Source organism: Xiphophorus maculatus, chromosome 5, assembly GCF_002775205.1.
Source record: "Xiphophorus maculatus strain JP 163 A chromosome 5, X_maculatus-5.0-male, whole genome shotgun sequence".
Taxonomy (NCBI): Eukaryota; Metazoa; Chordata; class Actinopteri; order Cyprinodontiformes; family Poeciliidae; genus Xiphophorus; species Xiphophorus maculatus.
Genome location: NC_036447.1, coordinates 20,897,917 through 20,925,631, shown reverse-complemented (window position 1 = coordinate 20,925,631; position 27,715 = coordinate 20,897,917). Strand labels below are relative to the sequence as shown.

Here is a 27,715-nt window from a genome sequence, read left to right as displayed (position 1 = left end):
CTTCAGCAGTCTAAATGTAAAGCCGAGGTTTGGAGGGTGTCACGTAATCACCTTTACATTATGAAGAAGCCACCACTGTCGTTCAGTCAGCCGCCTTGCATCCTTTGAGCATGAAGAGCAATATTTCATCATTTCCCCCTCAATATCCAACAAAACCAGAACCACAAATTATGAAAAACTATCTTTATTCTAGATTTTCATGTAATGATTTCAATATACAGTCTGAAGGAACATTTCAGGAAACAAATACTGTTCAGAGGAACATAATCTGATATGCATACAAACAAAAGGACAGTTTAGAAAATGTGAGGAGGCTGTTAATGTTTCTAAGCAACACAAGGATGGAAAAAAAATAACCTCCTATAGCCTAATGCTCTTCACAAGGCTTTATTAGTAAGGTCTGAACGTTACACGTATGTGGTAGGGTTAAAAAAAAGAAAATAAAATGTTATTTTGAATAAAATAAAAAAGGTCTATCTACAGTTCTGTAAACCAAGACCATTTAAAAATACTTATTTAGAAAAATAAAAACCTCAGCTAATATAGTAATTGTACTTTTCATGCTAACCCCACTTCCTTAAGATTTTCTGTACAGGTTTGCTCTCTTTTATGAGTGTTAACTACACTGACACACTGGGGAAACTTTCAATGTTTACTTTTTAGAGAAGAAATATCCATCGAGTCAGAATGGATACCAACTGCATGTATATGTATGCAGTTTATGCAACTTTCATCATTAGCTGTACAGCTGCCTTCTGCAACATGCCCACTTCTGCAAAGATGGAAACATGAAAATATAAAAGATTTCTTTGTAAGAAAAAAAAAGAAGACAAACAGCTGTGATCTTTCTTAACATCAAATAAAGAAGTGACACTTTAAGCTAAAAAAAAAAACTAACAAAAAACATTCACAACATCCCTCCAACCCACGCCAAACCAAAACAAATATGAAAAGAAAACCAAAAGAATAGATGGCATGTACCTTTCCTTTCCTGGCCAAACTGATCAGAGCCGTACAATGTCAATAAAACTGGAAAACGTAGCATATTAGGAAAGGAAAAATGAAGTTCAGGCAGTCCGTTTCAACACAAACATGAACCATTTTAAACCCAGTTAAACCTAAGTTTAAAACCCTGAAAACTTATTTTTCCCAGCAACACATTCCCCGTGCGTGCAAAACTTGAATCAAATCTGATCACCGCTGAAGATTTTTTTTTTTTTTTTTTCGGTCTGTCTGTGGAGTGAAAATGAGCAAAATCCCTGGAGAAAAATGTCAGTGGAGATTTAGCATTTAGTAAGCAATGTCATATGATAAAAAAAAAAAAAAATCTCCAGAAGCTGCGATACAGTTACCCACCGTCTCACAAAAAAACTCATCTTTTTTAGACCGTTTCAATTCAGCTCAGTTGATCACAGGTGTTTTGAAACTTTGATCAAAATATCAAAGTTTCATATTATTGTCATGTTTGGACAAACACTTAAACGGGATCTTATTGCTTAAATCAACACATTTTCCCACTGAAGCTAAAATAATTTAATACTATTAAAATACCAAAAAATCTGGTATATTCCACCAAGCAGTGACTCCTCGGCTCTCCTCCAGGTAAAATGGTAACATTGTGTTATTTCAAAATGAACCCGTTTAATCGGAAGAATTCAAGGTCCAAATCAAACTTATCCATCTCATTTTCCGCAAGTAAATGTTGGAAATGACAATTTTTCCTTATTTGCAGTTTGGGAGAAATTTCTCCACCTTATTCTGGGGGGAAACGGTGGCGACGGCGGAAGGAGTTCGCCCTGCGATCGGGCGATAATCACATCGTGAAGACAAAATATTCCTGCGATCAGAGACTTATTTGCCATCACTTGCCAGCCAACGAGAAATCAAGATTAAAGCAGCTGAAGAATCAGAATTTAAAAAGGCATCACAGGATGGAGGAATAAGGTGGTTAAAAGAACCCAAGTGTGTTCATTTTACTGAAATGTGTAAAACTAGGGAAACTGAACATTTAGTTTTATGTTGGGGAATGTTGGGGGAATCTGGTGCTTGAAGCTCACTGCATAGACGGGCTTCAAGATGCTGACGCTGCAGAGTCACACAGCCAAGTATGTCGTTTTTAAGGGAACAAAACCATAAATCTTTGCGTAAAACTGCATTTGAATCATAACTGAAACCTAGTTTTTTTAAAGTATATTTTTCCCAACATTAAAATAGCAATGCTAGAATGGGGTAATAATTTTTAAGAGTCTGGTCTCTTTTTTTTTTAAAATTAAAATCAAGTACCACAGCTTTAACTATAATGACCCGATTACTGATGCCGAGGACTCTGCATATGTGACAATAAAAACATCCTAAAAACACCTTCATACACTGAAGAACTTCACATATTGGCACCTTAAAAAAAAATTTAAAATCCCTTCACTCCCAGCAAGTCTGTTCTACTTTTCTCATCAACATCCCCGATAGTGTAATACAATGTTCAAACTTCATCTTCCAAACACCAAACTAAAATGAAATGGTGCAGGTCAGCCTGCTTGTTGTGACGCAGCTATAACAAGTCGTTTGCCATGTGGCGAGTTACATGACCACTACAGTATGTCAGGGCTCCTACAGAGACTACAGTACCATGTCCTCGACTCCCCACTGAACCTGATGCACACTCAGGTCCTGAGGTTTAGGAAAACCCATCCCTGCTGCCCGTGGGGAAGATACAGTTCTTCATGCATGAGTTAGAAAACAAGCTAAACGGATTAAAAAGCAGAACGTTGTTCCCAAACAGCAGAAAAATGTCTGTTTTCAACACTCGGACGATTTTCCCGCGCATTCCCTGTTAGCTTGTCTCGTGGTTAGAGGTATAGTATAACAACCGTATTTGCAGGATTACAGCGTAAACATTATTTGGTTATAAAAATACGTTAAAAACTAGCGTTTCATGAGATGATTGCTCAGGGTGCCTTTTTTTTTCTTCTTCTTTCCGTGTCGTGAGTCGAGCATGCGTGCTATTTTTCTGACAGACATGAGTGATCTCTTCCTCCTAATGGTTCTTTGAATTTATATATATATATTTTTTTAGAAATCTCCCGAGTATGTGTGTGTGTGTGTGTGAGTGTTTGCGTGTTCGTGTGCATCGATTTACATCGACAGTAAATGTAAGTACACACAAACGCACACAGGAGGCGTTTCTCTTTCCCGTCTCGAGATCACCATTCGACTCTATAAAGAAACGCAAGGCGACGGGGAACGGGAACATGGCTCAACTCTGCAGGGTGTTTTATTACTCCTCCTCCTCGTCGTCATCCTCGTCGTGGCAGTGAGTGATCTCCTGGGGCGTCTGGGGGAACAGGTTGGGAGGCTTGATCTCGCTGAAGGAGCGGGTCAGGTGGTTGCGTTTGCACTCCAGGTCCTTGCAGTCGTTGCACTGGGTGCGGTTACGCGTGGCCAGCGGCGACTCCACGTCGATGTCCACGTGGGCGTGCTCAACCGTTGACTCGTGAGGCATCTGAGGGACGTCGAGGAAATATTTAGAGGAGAAACAAGCCAATTACGTTTAGCCGATGTTTAAAGTCCAGCGTTCAATCGCGGTTTAAATACAAATATTTATTTATTGATTGATTCCAAAACATCCCAGTTGTTCTGTAGTACTTCAAGAGCTGCTATTTTTCTTATTCTTCTTATAGTATTAAAAATACATTTTATGTCTTGAAAAATTTCTCACATACACTTTATACACCTGACCGGCCTAAGAAAAAAAACACAAATTTAACAAAAAAGAAAAACAAAATCCCCCAATTTCAATGACTAACATTTAAAATATAAACCCACTCTTATTTAAATTTTACAGATCAATAATAACAATAATAATAATTAGAACAAAACTATTCATCACATTGATCAAATCTGTTTGTTTCAAGGTAATTGACCTTCTTTCTCAAATTAAGCACTTAAATTCTATACAGAGATCAAAACAAAAATCCTTATACGAGTAGAAACACAAACTTCAGCTTCTATTGGAGCTTAAACTCCACAAGCTGAGTTGAAGGTTTTGCATCAGCACCAGTGAAGTGAAGTGTTGACCTGGAGTGTGGCCTTAAAGTTCTGTCTCCCTCCGGTTGGAGTCAAACACTCACCAGCACGTGCGCGGCTCTGAACAGGTAGCTGAAGGGGTAGTACAGCAGGTTGATGAAGGAGGCGGCATACAGGTCGGCGTAACGCATCACCTGGGAGGCAAACAGAGTCTGTCTGGAGCCGCTGCGGAAAAGGCTCCCCATCATGCCGTAGCACATGTCCATGTCGTGCGTGACTTTCTGAAAGGAGAAAAAGGGTGAGAAGAAACGCCGCTTTTATTCTGAATCGGCGAAAACGGCCAAACTGAAACAGTCTGAGGAGCCGTTGGGAGGCGGCGGATGCTGTAAAAACTCTCCAGCTGGTGTTAAAAGCTTGGGAACAAAGGTGGTGCAGTGATTAAAAACAGCAACACAGGCTGTACCTTGACTCTTCTCTGAATAGTGCTGATGTCAGGCCTCTCGTTGCTGCTGCTGTCCAGATGTCTGAGGAAAGACGAGGAGAAAGACGATGAGTTCAGGGCGAGGGGCCGGGGGTGTGGGGCGGAAACGCATATCAGTTCACTGAAATGTAGGAAGTCAAAGAGGCGGTGTAACAGCAGGCTATAAATACCCATGGCGGGCTATAAATACGGCCAGTAAATGTGGTTATCAGGTGGCCTGCGTGGGCCGACCCCTCAACACTTCACCCTTTTGACCCCGTTGTTCTCTCAGCGTGCATGCCTGCCTTCACACGGCCTGCAGAGAGCAAAGTGCAGCAGAGCCGGTGGTGGGGGCGGCCGGGGGCGGGAGGGCAGGGGGTATGTTCGAGACAGGAAGTTTGAGACAGGAAGTGGACGAAAAGAGGGCCAAAGGGGAACAGCTCTTACTTGTAAAGCTCTGCCAAGAAAACGTCCAGGCTTTGAAGTTCCTCGAATAGCGCTGCGAAACACAAAAGGAAAAGCAAAGTGTCAGTGATGAGGATGTGGACCTGTAGATTTAACCCTTCGATGCGTCTCTAATAACGTCACATGAAACATCCCCTGCAAACAAAAATGTGTTCTTAAAAAAAACATAAATAAAAAATAAAATCCTTTTTTAAAAAAAAAAACTAGAATCAGAGCTAAACATGGAGACAAAAATATTAATGATATCCAAGTAAAAACATTTACCAAAACAATATCAAGTGTTTAGAACATTTTAAGCAAAATACAGTGACAAAAATTACTATACTGTAAATATTTGTAAATAGTTTTCATTTTTTAATGTACAAAGACCAGTCCCAATCAAATGAATCAAATAATAAACCGTTTTAACCTGTAACCTGCTAAGTAAACTCTAGTTTACTATCTGAAACAACATGTATGATTTATGGTCAACACACTTACTGGTAAAACATTATTAAAACCAGCATCAATTCGATCAGCAACTATCAAAGTATTTTAAAACTTTGACCCTTAAACAGACTGCATTTTAGTCTACATAAAACTGTTAAAAAACTGTTAAAATACATTTCAAACATTATGTATGTTTAAATGTTGCAACCTGGTAAATGTAATGCAAACATAGAGCTGGTGAAGGTCTGTGACCAAAACGTTTCATTATTAAAGGCTTTTAAGTTTAATAGTGTGTGACAGTTTCTCCCTTATTTTTTATTTTTTTTATTGCCCCGCAAGGAGTCTTTCTGTGGGCTCTAGTGTCCCTTTTTTTTTTCTTCAAAGTAGGCTGACAGGAAAGGGGGAAGGAGAGGGAAAGACATGCGGTAAACGTCGTCGGGTCCGGGAGTCGAACCCGCGACAGCCGCGTCGAGGCCACGTTGCCTCTGAATGTGGGTCGCGCTAACCCCTCCGCCACCACGGCACGCCCAGTTTCTCCCTTATTTTTATACAGATTTATATTAAAAAATAGTTTGGTATTATTTGGTCATTTTCTACGGAGCCCTCTAGGGGACATGGGGAATTTTTTTTCTTTTGCGTTACCTCGCAAAACTTTTGCGTTACCTCGCAAAACCTTTTGCGTTCCCTCGCAATACTTTTGCGTTACCTCGCAAAACTTTTGCGTTACCTCGCAAAACTTTTGCGTTCCCTCGCAATACTTTTGCGTTCCCTCGCAATACTTTTGCGTTCCCTCGCAAAACCTTTTGCGTTCCCTCGCAATACTTTTGCGTTCCCTCGCAAAAGTTTTGCGTTACCTCGCAATACTGTACTGGTCAGTTATGCAGCATAATTGAATACTGTAAGCCTTTCCTACGGTGGGCGCCGTACTTTATGCTTTAATATAAGGTTATGTGAGGTATTTCCATGAATTTTAATATCTTTTTGTGAAATATCTGAAGTTTTATATCTTTCTTTAGGATAGAAAGGCACCACAAACCTACGATATAAACAGAAACCTTCCGTAAGTAGGAAAGAAATAAAAATACATTATAATTTGGACTATTTCTGAGTTATTATCGCGAGTAATAAATCATCTTACAGTTTTGATTGTGTCTCTGTTGTGTTCGTAGTCTGAATTGTTTAAAGAGCTGCTTTCAGTGCCGCTCCATCTTAGCCTTAACAGACATAAACATGCAGTAAAAAATAAATCGATTTTCAATCAGTGTTTTGCACCAAACAGTTAATAATAATAAACAAGTTTTCACTGAGGCTCTGTAGGAGCCTTATGAATGAAATAAGTAATTATTGATATGACAGGAGCAGCGGCTTTGACACTTAGGTGTGTCGACGTGGGAGTGACGTCACCAGGTATGAATGGGAAGGATACTGGCTTTGTGTGTATTAGGAAGCGGTGAGCGGGGTGGTCAGTCCTGGCAAAGTTTGGAGCATAATCATCAAAATGGAATAAATCGATAATTGTGACAGAACAAAGAAAAGGTTTGGAGTTGATTGATACACAGACAGATGAGATTCCCCGAGTTAACCCAGTGCGGCCCTTTACCATCATTAGTTTGTCGTGTTTTTAATAATAAAAACTTGTTAACAGTAAAAACTGCTTGGTGCAAAACACTGATTGAAAATCGATTTATTACTGCATGTTTATGTCTGTTAAGGCTAAGATGGAGCGGCACTGAAAGCAGCTCTTTAAACCATTCAGACTACGAACACAACAGAAACACAATCAAAACTGTCAGATGATTTATTAACCGCGATAATAACTCAGAAATAGTCCAAATTATAATGTGTTTTTATTTCTTTCCTACTTACGGAAAGTTTCTGTTTATATCGTAGGTTTGTGGTGCCTTTCTATCCTAAGGAAAGATATAAAACTTCAGATATTTCACAAAAAGATACTAAAATTCATGGAAATACCTCACATAACCTTATATTAAAGCATAAAGTACGGCGCCCACCGTAGGAAAGGCTTACAGTATTCAATTATGCTGCATAACTGACCAGTACAGTATTGCGAGGTAACGCAAAACTTTTGCGTTCCCTCGCAAAAGTTTTGCGAGGTAACGCAAAAGGTTTTGCGAGGTAACGCAAAAGTATTGCGAGGTAACGCAAAAGTTTTGCGAGAGAACGCAAAAGAAAAAAAAATCCCCATGTCCCCTAGAGGGCTCCGTAATTTTCAGTCTTGGTTGAATTAAATTTAAAAAATGATGCAAAACTTTCCAGCTTCACATAATCAACTTTTACTTAGCTTTATTGGTTTTATAGTTTTTTGGATTAAAGTATATTCAGATTGAATCACTAATTTGTTTTTTTTGTAGAAAAAGAAGAAATTGTAGCGGACACCTTCTGGCCCTTTGAGGTTGTCTAGGAATTTTGATTCTGTCTTATTTTGAAGTTCTCGTGGCACCAAAAGATGAAATTCAAACAGTGTTTCTTTCTTACAACTCTTGTCGGTCCAAACGTGCAGCTCCTGGGCCAGCTCAGGAATCACCAGGAACGTTCTCCAGCCCTGACGCTTCTTAGACTTGAGGATGTCTCCGAAGATATGGTCCCCGATGTACAAAATGTCCTTCCCTTTGGCCCCCAGCAGGTCACACACGATGTCCGAGGAACCTTAGGGTAATAACATGTTAATTAATTACACCTCCGGCCCTTTAATGCTAAAAATAAGACGTAATAAGCAGTAACACTGAAAAATTGAAGACGTGCTCGTCTCACCTCCTGAGTACACTATGCCGTGCTGCAGAGGTCCGGTGTAGGTTCCAATCTTTAGACGTCCTGTGGTCTGGATTGAAGACGCAAATTAAAATGGCCCAAGTAAAGATCTTCATCAGACTAAACACGTCTGTATTTTTTAAAGTTAACGATTGCATCAATTTCTTTCGCATTCGGACGCAAATTGCATTAACTGTTATCGCTTTGCATTTATTTAGAGGAAACCTGCTTCCAAAAATGACAAGTTGTCCAAACGCTGAGGACGATGTGACGTGGTCACAGAGTCGGAGTCTGCGTCCTGCTTCGTGTCCGCTCACCGTGTCGACCTGTCGGAGAACGGTTCCCTCCCCGAAGAAGACGGGCTTCCTAGCGTCCACCAGGATCAGGTCGAAGTAGGACTGCCAAGGCTTGTGAGCGGTGCCGGGCTGTGGAGGGTGGAAACCCAAACAAACCGCATGAGTTACCAAAAAACTCACAGTAAAGTGACACGTTTTTCACTTTCTACCTGCAATTTCAGCAAAATTGATCTTACCTTGGGGCCGTGTGGAAAGTCAAACAGGTAAGTCATAATTTTCTGTGAGTAAAAAGTGTTTGGATGTAAATCAGCTGTATCAAAAATTGAATAACAACTAACTAGACAACAAAAAAGTCCCTAAAAGCATTTCTGTTGTTTTCGTCTAAACAGTTAGCCGTCTGCACTCACGTCCGTGTATTTGTAGTCGCTGTTGGTAGCCAGGAAAATCTTGGCCACTTCATTCATCCGGCTCAGGAGAAGTGGGAGCTTCCCCTGATGGGAACAGAGAGGAGAGGAAAAAGGAAAAAAAAAGCTTTAAGCATCTTCACAAAGAATGTGACACAATGTGTGTGGCTCTCATAGCAGAGCAGAGGACACCTGCTGCATGCAAAGTACTCACATCTCTCACTACGTACTTCTCCAGGTTTTCCACAGTTTTCTCCTTCAGGGTTCCCTGAAAAAACAAAGAAAGACGTATAACACAACATGTTCTGGCTTGCTGAAAGTTTTCTGGGGGCGGAGGGGGTTCCACACCATAATGTTACTTAAATCAATGGTTGCATGAACTTTACCTTGAAGTGAACCCAGTCCACCGCGTCCCGAACGTCCTGGAACATGCTCTTGTAGGACATGAAGAGGTCGCCGTCCTTGAAGCCCGTTTCACAGCTAGGGGAGGAGGGGGAAAGAGAGACACGCGCACAGCCGTCGGACAGGCCATATCTTTACAGAGGGTCTTTAAAAACATGACATTTGTTTCTTTTTGTTTGCTTTTAAATGGGATAGCCTTCCCTTGTTGGAGGGTCCCCAGCCAAACAGGAAAGCATTCTCCCCCTAAAAGACCAACAACCAGGTTTCAGAGGACAAAGGACATGCAGCCATTCCAGATTACATTCTCAAAAGAAATTAAAAATCAATTACAGGCCACTAATCCTCCTTTACAGAAGTGCTAAAAAGATTATGGAAGATTATTTCATTTTATGTGGATAGTTAGTGAGATTTCCTTTTACTGCTATTAATCTGACAAGGATCCATGCGCCTACTACCTGGTATTAATTCTGTAATTCTATTAAAAATAAACAGGTCTGACTGAAGTCCCATGAGGAAACCATTTAATAAGAATTAGCTGACATTAGCCTTTAGGACACCAGGACGCTCCCATGCTTTGGGCCATTTGCTCTCGCCCCTGTGTGGCTTGCAAATGTCTTTGTGTCAACATGCAGAACTCAGAAACTTGTTGTTGCACGACATGTAACCTGGCAGAGATGTTCTTACCTTGTGTATCGGTCACAGTTGGAGAAGAAATCCACAAGACAAGCAAAAAGGTAGGTTTCTTTGAAAAGAATAAAATAAAATAAAATAAAATAAAGTCAGTCAGAGTTTTACTTGGGTGTAAATTTTCTGGCGCAGTCGCCACCAACTTTACCTGGGAGGTTGAAGAGTGTGTTAAGGATATAAAAGCGCTCTGTGTCGTCCCTCTGGATAAACTTGTTGGGGTATCGTTCACGGATATCAGGACTGAGAGAGAAAAAACAAAGAGAGAGACAGAGAGAGAGAGAAAAGAAAAATATATTTACTTATTTTTATATATATATATATATATTTTATTTCTGAGATGCAGAAAGGAAACCAGCTTACCCTCGGAGGAAGTTAAACCCGTGGACACAAACCAGGATGTTGCCATAAGCATCAACCTTCAGTAGGTTTCCATACATGGTATCAAACACAAGGCCTCTGAAGAGGAAGGGGAAACAAAAGCCAAAAACTTTACTTTATTGGGACTTTTTGTGATAGACAATCAGCAAGTAAATTAATAATTGTGATGAGGCAGGGAAATGAAGTGAATGGAAATAAAATGCTACAACAGAAAATATGAAAAATGCAGCGAGCACTTATAGTCAGCCCCCTTTGGTCAGACACCCACACACATTGATACAGTTGTGGCGGAGTTCAGAGCAGAGTTAAACTGCAAAAGAAGATCACAAGCTTTGGAAATTTCACAGAGTTCTGCTGCAAAATGAAGAGAGAAAATTATTCTGACTACAAATAGAGCTTCTCTGGGAGGAGGTTCACCTTCCTGCAGGACAAACACGCAGCCAGAGCTATAATTTACATCAAAGCATATTCATCTATTAGAGCGGCCCAGTCAAAGTCCAGACCTAACTCCAACTGAGAATATGTAGTGGGACTTGAGCAATGCTTTACTTAACATCTCATTTTACAGTTTAACAGGAACCGTTCAGTATTTAAGAAAAAAGGGGATGAATGGGTTGGCCATCAGTGTCAGAACAGCTCTTGGTGTGTCCAGTTTGGTCTGACCTGGTGGGAAACGAAGGATCGTAGACGAAGCTGAGCAGCTCCTGGGGATAACCAATGGACACCAGCCTCTCCACCGTCAGTTCAAAGCCCAACGACTCGTACTCAGGTGACTTGTAGACTAAATATCAAAACACACAAATATTTACTTTAACACGTTTTAATAGATTTACAGTACTGTAAATCTATTAACTATTAAATCTATTAATGGATTTAACAGAAGCAGAGCAGGTTTGTGTTTAATTTTCTATCGGCAAATTTTTTTTATTTCGTTGATGTTTGACATTTAGTGTTCAAATTCTGAAGCTATGAACTGAAACTTTGATACTAATAGTCTTTTTAATGTCTCATCGTGTTTCCCTAAGTGATTAATTCAACAAAAGTTATTTAGCTTTCTGGCTAAAAAAAAAACTAAACAATTTGTCTGATTGAGATTTGGACTGAAAACATATGATCTATGCCAGGTGTGTCAAACTCCGGTCCTCAAGGGTCGCTGTCCTGCAGTGTTTAGATGTGCCACAGGTACAAAACACTGGAATGAAATGACTTAATTACCTCCTCCTTGTGTAGATCAGTTCTCCAGAGCCTTGCTAATGACCTAATTATCTAAAAGTTGTAGGACAGTGGCCCTCCAAGCCTGGAGTTTGACACCTGTGATCTATGCTAGTTAAACCAAGAATGCTGTAGTACCAATGCTACACCAGTAGGTGGTGAGAGAATACTGTCAAGATAAGCTTGAAAATTAGAAGAAGATACTGAGCATGGCTAAGGCTGTGCTAGGCTAAAGAAGCTCCCAAAACAATTGTAGCTTGTTTAGCTTGCAGGAGGCCTCTGCTTCTCATACTTATTGTTTTAACTGATTAATAATTGGATGGCAAAACGTGCCTCATACAATATATATATATATATATACACTGCTCAAAAAAATAAAGGGAACACTCAAATAACACATCCTAGATCTGAATGAAAGAAATATTCTCATTGAATACTTTGTTCTGTACAAAGTTCCATTTGCACAACAGCAGGTGAAATTGATTGTCAATCAGTGTTGCTTCCTAAGTGGACAGTTTGATTTCACAGAAGTTTAATTTACTTGGAGTTATATTGTGTTGTTTAAGTTTTCCCTTTATTTTTTTGAGCAGTGTATATATATACATATATATATATATTTTTTTTATTATTATTATTATTTTTACAGATTTTGAGTCAAGTGAAGCTAACACTATGTCAACTAAGGAGTTCTGGGTTGGTTTTTATTTAATCCTAAATGCAAACTGTATATATTTTTGTACAGTTTGGGCCTAATGACTGCTCTGAGTATGTTGTTCTTTCAGCATATTGACTTTTTTTTTTGCCTACTCTAGTTAACAATTAATCGATTAGTAAACTAGTAAACTAGTTGACAATTCCGTCAATAATTGATTCATCACGATTAATCATTTCAGTCCTGATACAATGTTTCCAATTTTAACTTATGCCCAAAAGACAGAGTCTAATATCATTATTCTGTTGACATGTTTTCACTCTCTAGCGGATCCTCCCCCTCTAGACGGCCACTCTCCGTTTTCCGCCAGCTCGAACATACAGCGCACAGCTCCGTAAAGAAAGCTGATCAAGTGTGAAAATAATAAGGCCTTAACATTTCATCCGCAGTTCATAAGAGCTCTGTGGAGACTGATGAGGCTCTTCCTCGTCATCGCCTGTACTCGGTATTTACACCATACTCTGGAAATATAAACATAGGCTGATGCTAAGAAAAGGCTGGCACAAGATTAAAATGCTTTCTTAGGCTGGGGGGAAAAAATAGGAATTTGTCAGATGTTATAAATACGCAAGAAAGAATGTTCTCTGTGTTGTCGGCCTCCCAGTGGGGCGCAGGGAGGACCCAGGGGAGCTGAACTGGTTGATGATTCTTAAGGGGACAGTAAACAACGGAGCAAACAGGAAAACATCTGCAGTGTTCTGTAAAAAGCACACAGCCGCAAGCTAAAAAATGATTTGGGCTGAAGAAAACTAGCTAATTTTTGGATTAAGTAAAACTCTCCGTAAGAACAAGCCTGCTCCTGCATTATAATCATGCACTGTGCTGCAGCTCAGCTCCCCCTCCTCTCTGTTTTTCTCACAGTAAACTCAGGGTTTGGGCTCACTGCCCAGAGCTGCTGCTAACATCCCAATCCACTCCTTTTTGCTCACTTGTCGTAATCCTCTTGAAAGTCTGAGGTACAAAGCAAAACACGAAACAACTAAAAAAAAAAGAAAAAAAAAACTAAAAAGAAAACAAAAAAACATCCATTTTGAGAGTTGCTTCCCCTCGATCACCTTTGCCATCATCACTCTCTGTATTTAGTTCAGTGGTTTCACTGAGTGTGCTCGTTCCCTCACATAAGTACAATCAGTACTGGCTGAATGAAAGGCCAATCAGGCTGGCCATCTATCATAACTATGTTTTGTTTTTTTTAAATTGCAAACTTGAAATATAATTACACACCTCCATAAGTCAAATGAAACACATACTCCCAACAGGCTAGGTTCAAACTCAAATAACTTCAAAAGGCATTTAAATCCCTTTGCATTATTATCAATGCAATGCAGTCAATGCAGACTATTGAGTAAATGTTTTCTGCAATGTTTTGAAGAAATACGAGGGGTTTTTTTTAGCCTGCTCTGCGGCGTCAGAAAGGAAACTGGTTAAGTGATTCTCCAAAGAAAAGTAGGACCAAAATTCCTCAACAGTGACGTAGAAAGACTTGCTGGCATTAATCGCAATCCGTTTATTAGGATCAGGAGAAAACTACTTTTCTTACATTGAGACAGGTTGTTTTGGATTGCTTTCCCCTTTAATAAAAATTATTTTTATTGAGTCATTTTTTTAATTTAGAAAACACCACAATATAAAGTCATTTAAAAAAAGGAAATCTATAAAAGGACACATTTCCATGGCACTGTTGGTTTGGTCACTTGGCAGCTGTGGAGGACGCTGGAGGGCTGACTGAATAAAAGATGCGTTAGCTCCAGCTTTGCGCGTTAATATTCAGGCTATCATTAGTGCAAATAACTTTTTTTCTTAGTAACTAATAAAAAACATGCCTTTCTTTAAAACTTATCACAGCAACAGAGCATCTTTTCACAAGTAACTAAAGTCACTTGATGCCATTTCAGACAGTCAGCGGTTAGCGTGATGGGAGAGAATTATTGAGCCGCTTTTCTTACAGCCTCATTCAAATCTATGTCGACAGAAAGTTTCTGATTTTTCTACAACGAAGGATCCACCAAAAAACAACAAAATAATCATATTGGAAGTTCCTGGTTGCATAATTTGGGCGCCGCCTGTTATTATATTACTGTTTCTTGTTGAGTGCTTGACAGTGTAGCATTTCTGCTCTCCTGAGGTCCTTGCTAACCAGATGTAGCTCACATTTCGTCTGCTGTCATTTGATACACACAAACAGAACCTGCTCAGAGCCACAGAGAGACATGACTTCATCTTCACAAATATGTCCGATCACATCCTTGATCAGATTATTGCCAGATAATTATAGTCCCACTGCTCCCATTGCTGAGCGGTGTGTCGTCTCCCCGGGGTTTCGTAGGCCAAGCTCAGGCCCGAATGTAACGCACACCCCTTCACCCAGAAGGTAAACAACCCGCATCGCTCTTCAAACACACCATCTAATCCAAGCCTCCCAAACGGGGACACAGTGACTGAACCATGTCACATAACCGTCTATATTAAGGAGCTAACAATGTGCGTCTTAATTTATCTGTTTCCATCAGTGTGCAAATGAAAGCCTTGGTTTTAGAATCAGGACACGGTGAGGCCCACTGTGGAAAAATACGAAGACTCCGGCACCGCCTCGGGGGCCGAGATTAAGCCCAAAGTCTGCTGAAAAACTAGGACAAAACTGATAGCATCTCAATGCAATCTCAGTCTAAACAGGGTGGTGCAACTGGTGCAGGGACGTGCTCCCGTTAGTAGCAGCAGCACAGATAAAGCAAGGTTGACCTGTCTAATATTGATTTACCTTAGAAAATGTTACCAAATATGTGATGTTTGACGGGTGTTCCCTTAAGAGTTCGCCGAGGTTCCAATTTTTCATAAGGTTAAGCAAATTTGTCAGAAAAAAAAAAAGTTTTATGTAAGATATACAAAAAATGCTCTGATAATGTTTATATAAAACATATAGGATGTTACAAAAAAAATCTTTTTTTGAAAATAATTAGTAAATAAATACATAAATAATAATAATAAAAAAAATACAGATTTCAATAGTTGAACCTGGAATGTTTAGTTTTGGTTCATTTAAATATTAAACATTTGCATAAAAACTGGAAAATCTATATAGGCAATTATCAAAGTGATCTTAATAATAGATAAGCACACTTTAAAAAGCACAAAAATCTAATTAGTTCAATCTTTCACATAATGAGGTCAAATATCCACATTCACACTGGTCACTAAACCCAGTGACAAATTGAATATTTGGAATATTTATCTTTAAACTGAAATGTTAAATTAAGAAAATCTCCATAAGAAGTTATATTTCTTAGTTTAGATATAAGATAAGCGACAATTAGGAGGATCCTAATCCAATCCAGCAATTTATATCTGATGATGAGGACCTGGTTCTTCTACATTTTTTACAGTTTTACACTTATGCAGACTGCATTTCTATTTTAATGTAATTTTCCATATTTGACTCAAAAAGCATTTACTTTGTAAATCTTTATGCAGTAGCAATGTGTGATCTCCATGTTCCACAAATCTTTAAATAATACTGAACTTGGCTTCTGATTGCTCAGTTTGGTAAAGGACCGTCTCACTGGTCCTTCTGCAGCTGATCCAACTTTAATGAGTTTTCACTTCATAAGCTGTTAGTTAGGAGTTAGATCACAACATTGTTCTGCTTGTAAAACCAAAATAAAAATACTTTTAGCTGCTTCAAATTTTTGTGTGGCCCTGGGAATCCAGAACGATGGTTTTGATGTCTTTCCCCTCTATTACAGGGTTTTTGCAAGTTTGCAAGTCAAACTACATTCAATAAACGCCAAAAAAGAAGCCATTACATCAGAACTGTTTGGAGTGCAAATCATTTACATCTTTCTGTCTCTTTAAACAACATTGTTTATGCGCGTCACAAATGTGAACAGTTCCTAAAAAAAGCCAGTTGCCGTCATCCGGTGGCGATGTTAGGCAGCAGCTATTCAGTGAAACTGATGAGGCACTTAAGTGATGAAAACTGTCCAAAGATACACGATAGCCGCACTTCTAGCAAACATTAACACTTGGTAACAAGCCCCCATAAACTGAGTCATGTCAACAGCTGAGCATCTGGAAAATATCCTGCTATCCAAACGTGGCGAGGGCCTCCAGAGCCTCACAGGAACCGCGAGTGAATCCCTACCTCAGGGGAGCCACCACTGCTGAGCCCCACAAACAAATGTGACCCGCTTTTCAAAGGCGGTGAGCATTTATTTTTAGACGTGTGGAGTCCAAAAAACTGGAGCGAAGTCAGAGAACGACAAGGTAGGGCACACAGAGAAACGCTTGGCCCATAAGATATTCACACGACTTACTTTAACTAACCTGTTCTGATCCTCGGCATATTGGAAATTTAATACGTCACCAGGATCTGGAGCTGAGGGGACGTTCATTAAGTCAACCATTATTTGCAGTGAAACTGTCTAGAGTCTATCTTATCTTTTTATTTATTTTCAAAGGACAAGCTTAAAAATAAATCCAAAAATATAAAGTTAAACAAGACTAAAAAGTAAAACTTGATACAGAGGAGGTTTTTACTTCTAAGTATTAAGTGCAATTTCTTCATAGTTGATCAGATAGTTTTTTTATCTCTGCTTTTGCAAACGGAAATGAGTCGCGTCAATGAATATTTAACTTACCTGCTAAAGTGTAATCCATATCAAAACCAAAGCACTTGATTTTCTCCATTGCCAAGCTTCTATTGACGAAGATTCTGAAGAAATAAATGAACAAAATGGTGGAAACATGTAAGTTGCATTGCTACGATTAACAAATGGACGGTTAGAAAATATAAAAACTCTACAAGAAAGCTGCATTTTCTTACATCAGTTTTCCAATGTCACAAGCGTAAATGAAGCAGTGAAACAAAATCTGAGCGTCTTTAACGATACAAGTTAAAATATTTACCCTGTCTGCATATTTTGATAAATGATGGATAAATAACCACATCTGTCATATGATTTTATTTTATCAATTTCTTCTGCTACCAATATAAAATTAAATTCTATTTCCATTGATTGTTTATATTACATTTAAAATCACTATAACAGACCTCTTAATGTTAGACTGCACAGTTATTTATTGGCATTTTACTGTAATGTAGGTGTACTTTATAGAAACTACTATAAGCCATTAAAAGTCAAAAAGGATTTTGCTCCTGAAAATAAAAAAGTGACTGCAAAAGTATGAAAAACGTATCAGAATAGCTGTTCTTGGAACGCTGTAATCCTCTCTAGCACATGGAGCAGAGAGCATCTTGGCAACAGTTGGTCTATAAATTTAACATCATCATCAACTTTTAAACTACAGAAACTCAAGAAAGTCATAAATCATGTGAAATCCAGGAAAAATGGATGAAATTGCATTTCCTTATAAATATAAATAATAAAGAGTAATTGAAAAAAATTGCTGAAATCATCTTTCAAATGTGGGAACACAATGTTTACGTAGCCATGTTTACGTAACCATGCCGACACAGAGGAACCACACCGCCAACCTAAGGGCAACAGACCCCCTCTCTCTTCAACAGCTCTGATTTAGCTGAATATACAACAGAAAACCAAACAAATCAAAAGTTCAATCTGCCAGAAATGAGACTTAATCCAGTTATAGAGACAAACAGAAATCAGCCGCTGATGTAAAGATTTTTTTATAACCACAAAGCTGACTCGGTGCTTATGTGATTCCCAGTCAGAATCACATAATCCTGTTGAATACCCAAGAATCCGTTGTGAAATACCTGGCAGCAGATCCGTAGTGAATAAGCTCCCATTTAGAGTTTAGTCCAAGACACGACTGGCAGTGCATTCTGAGTGAAATAAACATTAGTTTGCCTCTGCGTTGGTCTGATCTGCTCCAGCTGCACGGTGAAGCTCTGGCACCCTGAAACAATAAACACCCGCTAGGCCCCCTCCCTCACTCTTTGCTTTCTTGTCATTCAGAAATTTTCTGACTTGTTGCAAAACTGATTGTGGCCCTTCCGCGTCATTCTCTGTTGTTGTCAGTCGGGGGAGGTGGGGTTGTTGTTGAGCAGTGCGATGATGTTTGTTTGCCCCTCAAAGACATCTAGAATAATCCCAAGTCAGGTAGGATCATGAGAGCCGGCGCCCCGAGCGACAGCTGCTCATTTTCCTCAGGTGAGGCTCAGAACACACACAGATAAGCTTCAGATCAATCATCTTCTGGACTCATTTATTATCCACACTCCAAACTGTCGGAAGACTTTGACAAACATCCAGCAAAATGTTTCCCAGGCGATAACGTCACCTGTAGCTCAAACAGATGCACTCCAGTTTGCATGTGAGAGTAAACGCAGCATTTATTCTTTATTCCCTGACATTTCTGCTTTTTGCAGACTTAATTTTTGGAAAATCTGGATTTTAAAGTAATAATAATAAAGAACCCTATCACAAGATTAACTTGTAGCTATTACATAGAGACAAACCAATCAGGCCTTTTCTGCCCAATACCAATTTCTGGCTTTTATTTTTGTACTTCTGACCTGTCCTTCCATTTCTGACCGATATTATTTTTTGTTCTTTTAATGAAAGGCTACAAACATCCATCCATCCATCCATTTTCTAACACCCTTGACCCTTAGTGGGGTCGGGAGGTGCTGGTGCCTATGTCCAGCTAACGTTCCGGGCGAGAGGCGGGGGTCACCCTGGACAGGTCACCAGTCTGTCGCAGGGCTACAAACAGAAAACAGAAAAAACAAAGTGCCACAAGCTCTTTGTCAGATGTACTAGTTTTGAATCTAACAGAAGATAAAGGGATTTTAAGATTGTTCCCATTTTTTGATCTGGAAAGAGCTGAACCAGCAGTCGACCTGTTTATCACGCTGAATGGAATAAAAAAGTCACGACCAGAGATTTTTTCATAACAAAGAATTTTGCCAAAGACTGTTTAACCCTGCTTAAAACTTCTAGTCAAAACATAAACAAGAGGGGAAAAAAACACTGAATACAATGTTTGCTTAAATTTTAAGTTTAAGATAAAAAGTTGAAACCTGATATATTTAACAATGGATTTCACCGTCCATTTAAGTAACAACGTATACAAATGTTATCACGAGGTAAAATCTTTAGCATTTACTTCACTACTTTAGTATTTACTGCTCAACAATCAGAGAGTAGCGTGCTACTTTATTTTTAACATTTCTGAGTGCTGTGGGGGTTATAAGTCACTTTGAGCCAAGGATTTCAATCTAAATCTTTCCTATTTTTATGCGGATGACATCTAATATGCAACCTTTAGCTGGAGGGCGGTGGGAGGCAATGAACGGCCATAAAGGATAATCTGTGCTCCTCCTGAGCTCGTCTATATTGAAAATGGGTGTGGGCGACTTGATTACTGTAGTCAGCCTCGACTTTAGTCTTGCTGACAACAGCGTGCAAACATCTCCGACGGGCCGTGAATACAAGAGAAGCCCTTAATTACTTTAGCTGTAGATGGAAGCAGCTGCGGGACTCCCTGCCAGATTCTTTCCACTCCTCTCTAATCTCACGCAGTCGGCGATTGGACTCTGGGAGTTTTATCTGTGCGGGTCAAAGTCATCCGTCCGTTGTGATGTGATCTCCGGGGGCGCTCTGTGTGACAAACAATCCCATTTATATAAACGTTTCAACTGATCAGGAACTTCTTATGCAAATGCATCGTATAAATCAGCAGGTAATTGTTGTCCCGCACAACACCTGTGGCTCTTTTGCATGCACGGGCATCTGATGGGAGGGGAGGGGTCGTGGACTGAGCGACCTTTGCCCCGACAGGACACACAGACCCAACAGATAAGTGACAGTTTTATAAACCCTCTGAGCACTGGATATGATATGATGGCAGGGAGGAACAATGGCGCCCATTGTCCCCCAACCCTCCGAGTTAAACATTGAACAGCCACTCACAGTAAAATACTGTAACCATGAATGGATGTTTCCTCACAACAGGCCGAGTTCCCTCCACCCTATCATCAGCAGACAGACACAGAGCGAAGACCATCAGAGGCAACAGCGATTGGACAAAATAAAGGACAGAGCAATGCATTTGAATTCACTGCCAGTCGCATCAAGACATATTTGCTGACCGACAGCAAAGTTTTGATTCATGCATTAATTTCCTGGAGCCCAATAGTCTGATGACATTTGCCACCAGGCAACAAGAAAAGCTGCACAGAGCCAAACAACCGCCCTTAAGAAATACGTGATTGAATATGCGATCAAAGCTGGCAATAACCCAGTTTGTTTGACAGAAACTCTGCACAGTGGCTGAGTTCTCAGACCACAAGAGCACGTTTCTATATATATATTTTTTTTTTTAGCTTGAGAGCATGTATTTGAGTGTCTTGAGTCAGAACCAACTTAAAAACTCTGAAAGCACACTTCTATGAGGGGCCGTTTAGGACAAAATTTACGTTTTGTCTCTCACACACTACCAAAAAGTCTCGCATACTCCAAAAAAGTAGCCACGCACACTCCAAAAAATTACGTTTTGTCTCTCACACACTACCAAAAAGTCTCGCATACTCCAAAAAAGTAGCCACGCACACTCCAAAAAATTACGTTTTGTCTCTCACACACTACCAAAAAGTCTCGCATACTCCAAAAAAGTAGCCACGCACACTCAAAAATTACTCACGCACATTCAAAAAATACTCAAATTGCGTATACACACACTACTAAAATGTCACACACACACACAAACGTTAACTTTCTCGCTCACATACACTACTACCAGCTCGCGCACATACACTACTACCAGCTCGCGCACATACACACAAACGTTAACTTTCTCGCTCACATACAGACGTTTATCTCTCACATACACAAGACTAAAGTTGAACACACACACAGTACTAAGACTCGTTTTATGAATGTGTGAGAGCGACACTTTTTATGAATGTGTGAGAGCCAGACTCTTTGAATGTGTGAGAGCGAAACTCTTTTTGAATGTGTGAGAGTTGTCACGGAAGAGGCGGGGCATAATTTTTGGATCAAACTGCGCATGCGTAGATCCTAAACTATAAGTTTCGATTGTTGACTCACTGTATGTTCTATTACTTAGTATATTTGTGCTTTTAAATATATATAGAACGTTTAACTTTCTTGTAGATTAAATGTGCTATAGAAATAAATGAATCTGATTGATTGATTAAAAATAGCAAAATTGCTGTAGTACAATCTGTCCACTGGGTGCCAGTATTACAGGAATTATTAACCGGCGCCAACTAGTGCCGAAGAAGAAAGAGTTTGCTATACCGAACATGGCTAACTCTAATTCGAAACGAGAGAGAATTGGTCAGGCAGCTGCCATTCTATAGCACATTTAATCTACAAGAAAGTTAAACGTTCTATATATATTTAAAAGCACAAATATACTAAGTAATAGAACATACAGTGAGTCAACAATCGAAACTTATAGTTTAGGATCTACGCATGCGCAGTTTGATCCAAAAATTATGCCCCGCCTCTTCCGTGACAACTCTAACACATTCAAAAAAAGTCTGGCTCTCACACATTCAAAAAAAGTCTGGCTCTCACACATTCAAAAAGAGTCTGACTCTCACACATTCATAAAAAGTGTCGCTCTCACACATACATAAAACGAGTCTTAGTACTGTGTGTGTGTTCAACTTTAGTCTTGTGTATGTGAGAGATAAACGTCTGTATGTGAGCGAGAAAGTTAACGTTTGTGTGTATGTGCGCGAGCTGGTAGTAGTGTATGTGAGCGAGCTGGTAGTAGTGTATGTGAGCGAGAAAGTTAACGTTTGTGTGTATGTGCGCGAGCTGTTAGCAGTGTATGTGAGCGAGAAAGTTAACGTTTGTGTGTATGTGCGCGAGCTGGTAGTAGTGTATGTGCGTGAGCTGGTAGTAGTGTATGTGAGCGAGAAAGTTAACGTTTGTGAATGTGCGAGCTGTTAGTACAATGTATGTGAGCGAGAAAGTTAACGTTTGTGTGTGTGTGTGTGACATTTTAGTAGTGTGTGTATACGCAATTTGAGTATTTTTTGAATGTGCGTGAGTAATTTTTTGAGTGTGCGTGGCTATTTTTTTGAGTATGCGTGAGTTTTTGGTAGTGTGTGAGAGACAAAACGTAATTTTTTGAGTATGCGAGGCTATTTTTTTGAGTATGCGTGAGTTTTTGGTAGTGTGTGAGGGACAAAACGTAATTTTTTGGAGTGTGCGTGGCTACTTTTTTGGAGTATGCGAGACTTTTTGGTAGTGTGTGAGAGACAAAACGTAATTTTTTGGAGTGTGCGTGGCTATTTTTTTGGAGTATGCGAGACTTTTTGGTAGTGTGTGAGAGACAAAACGTAATTTTTTGGAGTGTGCGTGGCTACTTTTTTGGAGTATGCGAGACTTTTTGGTAGTGTGTGAGAGACAAAACGTAATTTTTTGGAGTGTGCGTGGCTACTTTTTTGGAGTATGCGAGACTTTTTGGTAGTGTGTGAGAGACAAAACGTAAATTTTGTCCTAAACGGCCCCTCATACACTTCGGTTTGGGCTCGTAGCATTTAAAAACACTTCATCCAGTGAGCAGCGCAGACTTGTTACTTCTCCATGTCAGGAATTATATCAAGCCGACAATCCTCCACCAGCCTTTTAAGTCAGACTTCTAGTTTTGCTGCCTCAACTGCATGACGGAAGAAACTGCATGTGGTTTTCTATATGCTAATGAATGCGCTAGAAACAAAAAAAACATGGTGCCATTTCAAAATGGGCAATCGATGAGCAAACGTTGTGAAGGTTAGCTTCTAAAAATGAAAAGAAACCATTCAGAAATTAATTTTCTAACCAGCCAGAGTCAAATTGCAGAATGCAAACACAAACTCCTCATATTTGACCATTAAGATGTTGTGGTCAACCAATCTGAACCAGGCTTTATCGACCCGATCCAATTAGGCAGGTAACAGGTCTTGTGCACCATCAGCATTGTATTTTTTGGTCCAATGTTTCCATGTGAACTCCGGTAAAAAAAAATTAATTTATTGTTTCCTGCACAAATATGCAGGGGAGACTTTTCACTTTCACCGTTTTATTTTAGTGTGATCCAGAGTTTTATTTTAGTGTGATCCAGTGTGATCCAGAGAGAGGAGCCATAAAGACATCCAAAGACCCCGTCAGCGCCACGGCCCACCAGTCTGGGGAGCCTTTCCCAGAATAAACAGCAGGTTGTGTGAGATTCCCCATTTCTGAACTGAGAAACCGGCTGGGCAGTGATCCAAATGAGGTTCTGTGAGTAAACCATTTCAACCAGAAGAAGAAAATCCATGTTCTGCTCTGGTTCAGGTTCTGGTCTGAAAAGGACTCAGATTTTCCTTCTCTGTTCACTTCCAGTTCTTTTCTTCTCCCAGGTGTTTTTTTTTATTTATTCAAAAATACTGTTGGATATCGTACTCAAAATTAGGCCACCAGTTCTTTCTGTAAACATCAGACACCAAAAACCTAAAAAGGTTAAGTCTTTAAACTATTTCATAAAGTGTTTGAAAGGATTGGTGTTATTACTAATAAGTTAATTCTGTATCTTATTACTGACATGCTGCAATAATAATTCACTGATAATTTAAGCATTAACATTGTTAATTCTTAGATAAAAATATAACACAAACGTTCCAATTATCCCTTGTTTAAAACGTGCGCCAACACATCCGCTCAGTAAAGAGGGATTCAATCTTCAAGACATTTATTCCACATATATTAAGACTGGTTAGTTTTATTCATGAGACAAAACAATAAAATTGTTTAATGTAGCCCAAAAATTGGCTTTTCTAACAGTTTTGTGAAACATGATCATAGATAGAGAGGAATCTCCATCTCAGGATTACATGATATAAATGTGCAAAGTCAGTCTTATCCATCACAAGCTGACAGCGCCAGAGTTCTTATCATGCTTGTCATTCTACCTGGCTGTGCTCCAGGTCATTCATAGATGAGCTCCTTACCTGTGGTAGGGCTCCCTCCTGTACTTCTTCATGGTAACGCCGTCCATATTGGCTGGCAGGTCTGCATAGTTTTGCAATCTGTCACTCCATGAAGTCATCATCTTTTAAATGTGTCAGTGTCTGGAAAAAACAAGAAAGTAGGTGGGGAAAAGTTATGAAAGAACTGAATGCATGTCTGACTCATAATCACTGTTTTCTAACTGAAGTAAAGTATTAATTTAATGTTTTCAAACTGCTAGCATCTGTCTCTACGGTATCTACATGCACACTTATGATTGCGGTCCATCTGTTCTACATTTTGTTCTGTCTGATAGACTTTATTTACGTCATTTAGCATTTTCTGGCCCAATTGTTCTGTCCATATTTTTCCTGTGAAACATTCCGTATGACGTCTAACTAAATGAAAAGTGCTCCATGAAAATAAGCAAGTACTGCTTAAGTACTGCTACTGCAGCTAGAACAGTATAACATGCTGCTAATTACTTCTGAGGTAATCAATAAAATGTATTTATTGCTATTTAGACACAAACAAAAATATTGGATGAAAAAATAACAGTAATGCACTGATTACGGTTTTCCTGACCAATACTGATGTTTTTTTTAAGTTCAATCTGCCAAGTCTAATTTATTATTTGAAGGACTGTTAAAATGCCTGAGAAATTGCAAAAAAAAATACATTTTTTTATTAAAGATTTTAGTTTTGAATCTAACAAAACTAATATGATTTCAAGATTATCCATATGTATGCATCAAAGCATATCTCTCTAACCGTTCTCTGATTTTCATTAAATGTTTTAATAATTTTAAAGGGATTCTTAGTTTTGACGCATTTCATCAACAGAAAAAAGGAAATCAGATTTTTCACTATGTGACCTGCAGATCGGAGACAATCGACAGAAAACTACTAATGCTAACCTTTTTCCGATGAAATGGTGCATCCTAATAAACAATTTAAAAAAAACAAAAAAACAAATTTGGTCATATCAAAGCTGTACTATGTAACTTTTTTTTAAAGTGTTTTTTAGATATCAGTTAAAACTATTACCATGTAGTGACAGTATAACATGAGATAGATAATCTGTGAAAATATCAAGCTCCTATTGCCATCTGAAGAAATGCATTGCTCCCGCTCAAAAACAGCCAATAAGAGCCAGGAAGAGCGTCTTAGTGCTGTCAATCAAACGCGTGAACACGCTGCTAAATGTAATGACAGAGAAACAGACCAGCAAGTGTGTTACATCTCTCAGAAACAGAAAATACTAATAATTCTGAACAGCAAAATTTGTCTTTCATCATGTAAGAAAGGGAAAACTCGAGCAGGCTTCGTGTAGCCAGCTGATTAGCAGTGTGCAGATACAAGCTGCTTCACTCCATCAATGAAAACTCCGGCAGCTTGTCTGACTGCATGACGAAAGAGTGAAGAATGAGGAAAAGGGCAGAACATGGGAGATAAACCTGTTCATCTCAAACATCCTTCGTCATTACATTTCAAACTAAATATTGATTTTAGAAAATTGTTCAGGCTGAATAGATTAAAAAAAAAAAAAACAAAAAACAGTCTGGTGAATTTGCTGACTTTGTTAGCTGTAATTACCAGTACTGTGTTTGTGCTCCCCTTGCTGACACTGTTTCTCCCTCAGCTGAATACTGCAGGAAAGGAGGAGCAGAGGTATCTTCTTCTTCTTTCTTTTTTTTTTTTTTTTTACTTTAAATGGAAGCAAGAATAGAAGCGAGTTTTAAGACCTGTCAACGACCCCTGTTGATTAAAACTCTCACTGCAAAGCTTGTACCACAGTCCAATGTCTGCACCTATTCCTCTATGTGGTGGAGATAACAGACAGAGACCTTCCTCGGTTACTTTTTATGCTCGTGTTGTTTAGCTAATGTCTATGTGACAGCTTGATTTGACTGACTTTGCCAGATAAGTCAGCTCTTCTCAGTGATTTTCCCCCTCTATGTTCGAGTTGTTTCGTCGTCTCCGTGGCTGGATGCGCTTCGGTCGAAAACTATCTGCTCAAAACTACAGCCGCAAAGAACACCTTGTTCGCAGCGCTTCCAAACATCTCATTACATTGGCTAACAACCGTCGGCTGTTTTTCTTTTTCTTTTTCCCCCTCTTTTGGCTGACAACGACTGAAAGGACAACAGGAAGCAGAGGTTCAAATAACCACACCGCACTATCTCCCCTTGATGAAACACAAAGAAGACGGTCTAAGCAGATTTCTCCTACAACTGACGTGGTTCAGCACTCACCTCCGAGTTCCTGGATAAAAATCGATGGGCCGTCCGTTGGTCTGAGCATGCGCGGTGCGCTGTGTCAAAGTAGAGGTGTTTTCTTTCGGAGCTGCTAAGACTCTGACAGTGGGGAGCGGGAGGCGCAGCGGCGGTGGAAACTCAGCTAGAAAGCCAGGCAGATCAGTGTCCGAGCTCGGCTAGCTCTCAGCGGTCTCCGGGAGATGCCAGCTGTTGTTATGAGGCGGTCAGAGGGAGGCGCTTGTTTCTGCCTGTCACAAAGAGGCGGACCCATCTGCCGTCGTGGCGGAGACACGTGACTGCGTCACAAGAGGCTTTCAGCAAGAAGGGTATAAACGTTTTCTTTATTAAAAAAAATAAATAAATAAGGAAAACTATGGAACACATTTCATTCTGGGTTGTAGTTTATACTAAATTGTAGAAGTCAGAAAACGTCATGTAAGATAGTAAGCCACCATTATTTACTAGTATATCTAAAAAATATTGGGTAAAAGTGAAATATTTCCTGTCTGTCGTCTGAGAAAATGAAATGAGTCTATTATCTAGAATCCTCCCACAAAAAGCGATATAATACCAACATTTGTTTCTTGTAATTTTTATGATCACAAGAAACAGATAATCATAATAAGAAAAGCAAAATTTGTGTCTCAGAAAATTCAAATACTTTAAAAAAGTTCATTAAAACCAAGGAAACAGAGCACATCATCCTAGTTCTGAAGTCCTTACACTGGCTCGCTGTCGCTCATAAAATAGACTTGAAAACACTGTTTTTTTATAAATCATTGACACTAAAATACATTAAAGATCTGCTGTTGTTGTATCAACCTATCAGATCACTCAGGTCTTCTGGTTCTGATCTGCTCTGCATCCCCAGAACCAGAACCAATCGTGGATGAGCAGTAGTCAGGTTCTATGCACCACAAATCTGGACCAAACTTCCAGAAAACTGCAAAACAGCTGAAACACTGAGTCACTTTAACTCTACAGACTAAAAACCCACCTGATTAGAGTTGGTTTTTAAACCATAATAAATGAATCACTGACCTACATTTTGATGTGTAACGATGGCACAGAGCAAAAAGCAGTGTTAACCGGTTTACTGTGTGGTGTATTTTATGACTTTGAATTTCTGTGTTTTTTTGATGTAAAACTTTTCTTGTTGCTGAAATGCGCTACGCAAATAAGCTTGACTGATTGAATGAATAATGGAAACTTGCTGTGTCACACCCTAGTCAACCTATAAAAGTTTCTTAAGCCTTTAAACGGTCTGTCCAGTCTGTCCAGAAGACAGTCATC

The 27,715-nt window shown here is 39.4% G+C and overlaps 1 protein-coding gene across 3 annotated transcripts; it reads right to left on the bottom strand.

Annotated features, from left to right (window-relative positions):
- Positions 1 to 168: 168 nt before the first annotated feature.
- nt5c2 (5'-nucleotidase, cytosolic II) lies at positions 169 to 26,655 on the bottom strand. 3 transcript variants are annotated; one of them, XM_023334001.1, is made up of 18 exons: positions 26,420 to 26,655; positions 24,167 to 24,286; positions 16,872 to 16,945; positions 10,977 to 11,094; positions 10,296 to 10,391; positions 10,084 to 10,175; positions 9,933 to 9,990; positions 9,233 to 9,326; positions 9,061 to 9,114; positions 8,850 to 8,933; positions 8,679 to 8,720; positions 8,464 to 8,571; positions 8,150 to 8,216; positions 7,874 to 8,044; positions 4,931 to 4,982; positions 4,487 to 4,547; positions 4,128 to 4,304; positions 169 to 3,499 (listed from the first exon to the last, which is right to left on the bottom strand). In XM_023334001.1, exons 2-18 carry the CDS (start codon positions 24,265 to 24,267, stop codon positions 3,275 to 3,277), a joined length of 1,674 nt encoding a protein of 557 aa, XP_023189769.1. In that variant the 5' UTR covers positions 24,268 to 24,286; positions 26,420 to 26,655; the 3' UTR covers positions 169 to 3,274. The 3 variants fall into 3 exon arrangements, with proteins under 3 accessions (XP_023189769.1, XP_023189772.1, XP_023189771.1); XM_023334004.1 differs by lacking the exon at positions 26,420 to 26,655 and adding an exon at positions 26,080 to 26,408; XM_023334003.1 differs by lacking the exon at positions 26,420 to 26,655 and adding an exon at positions 25,761 to 26,059.
- Between the last annotated feature and the right edge of the window lie 1,060 nt (positions 26,656 to 27,715).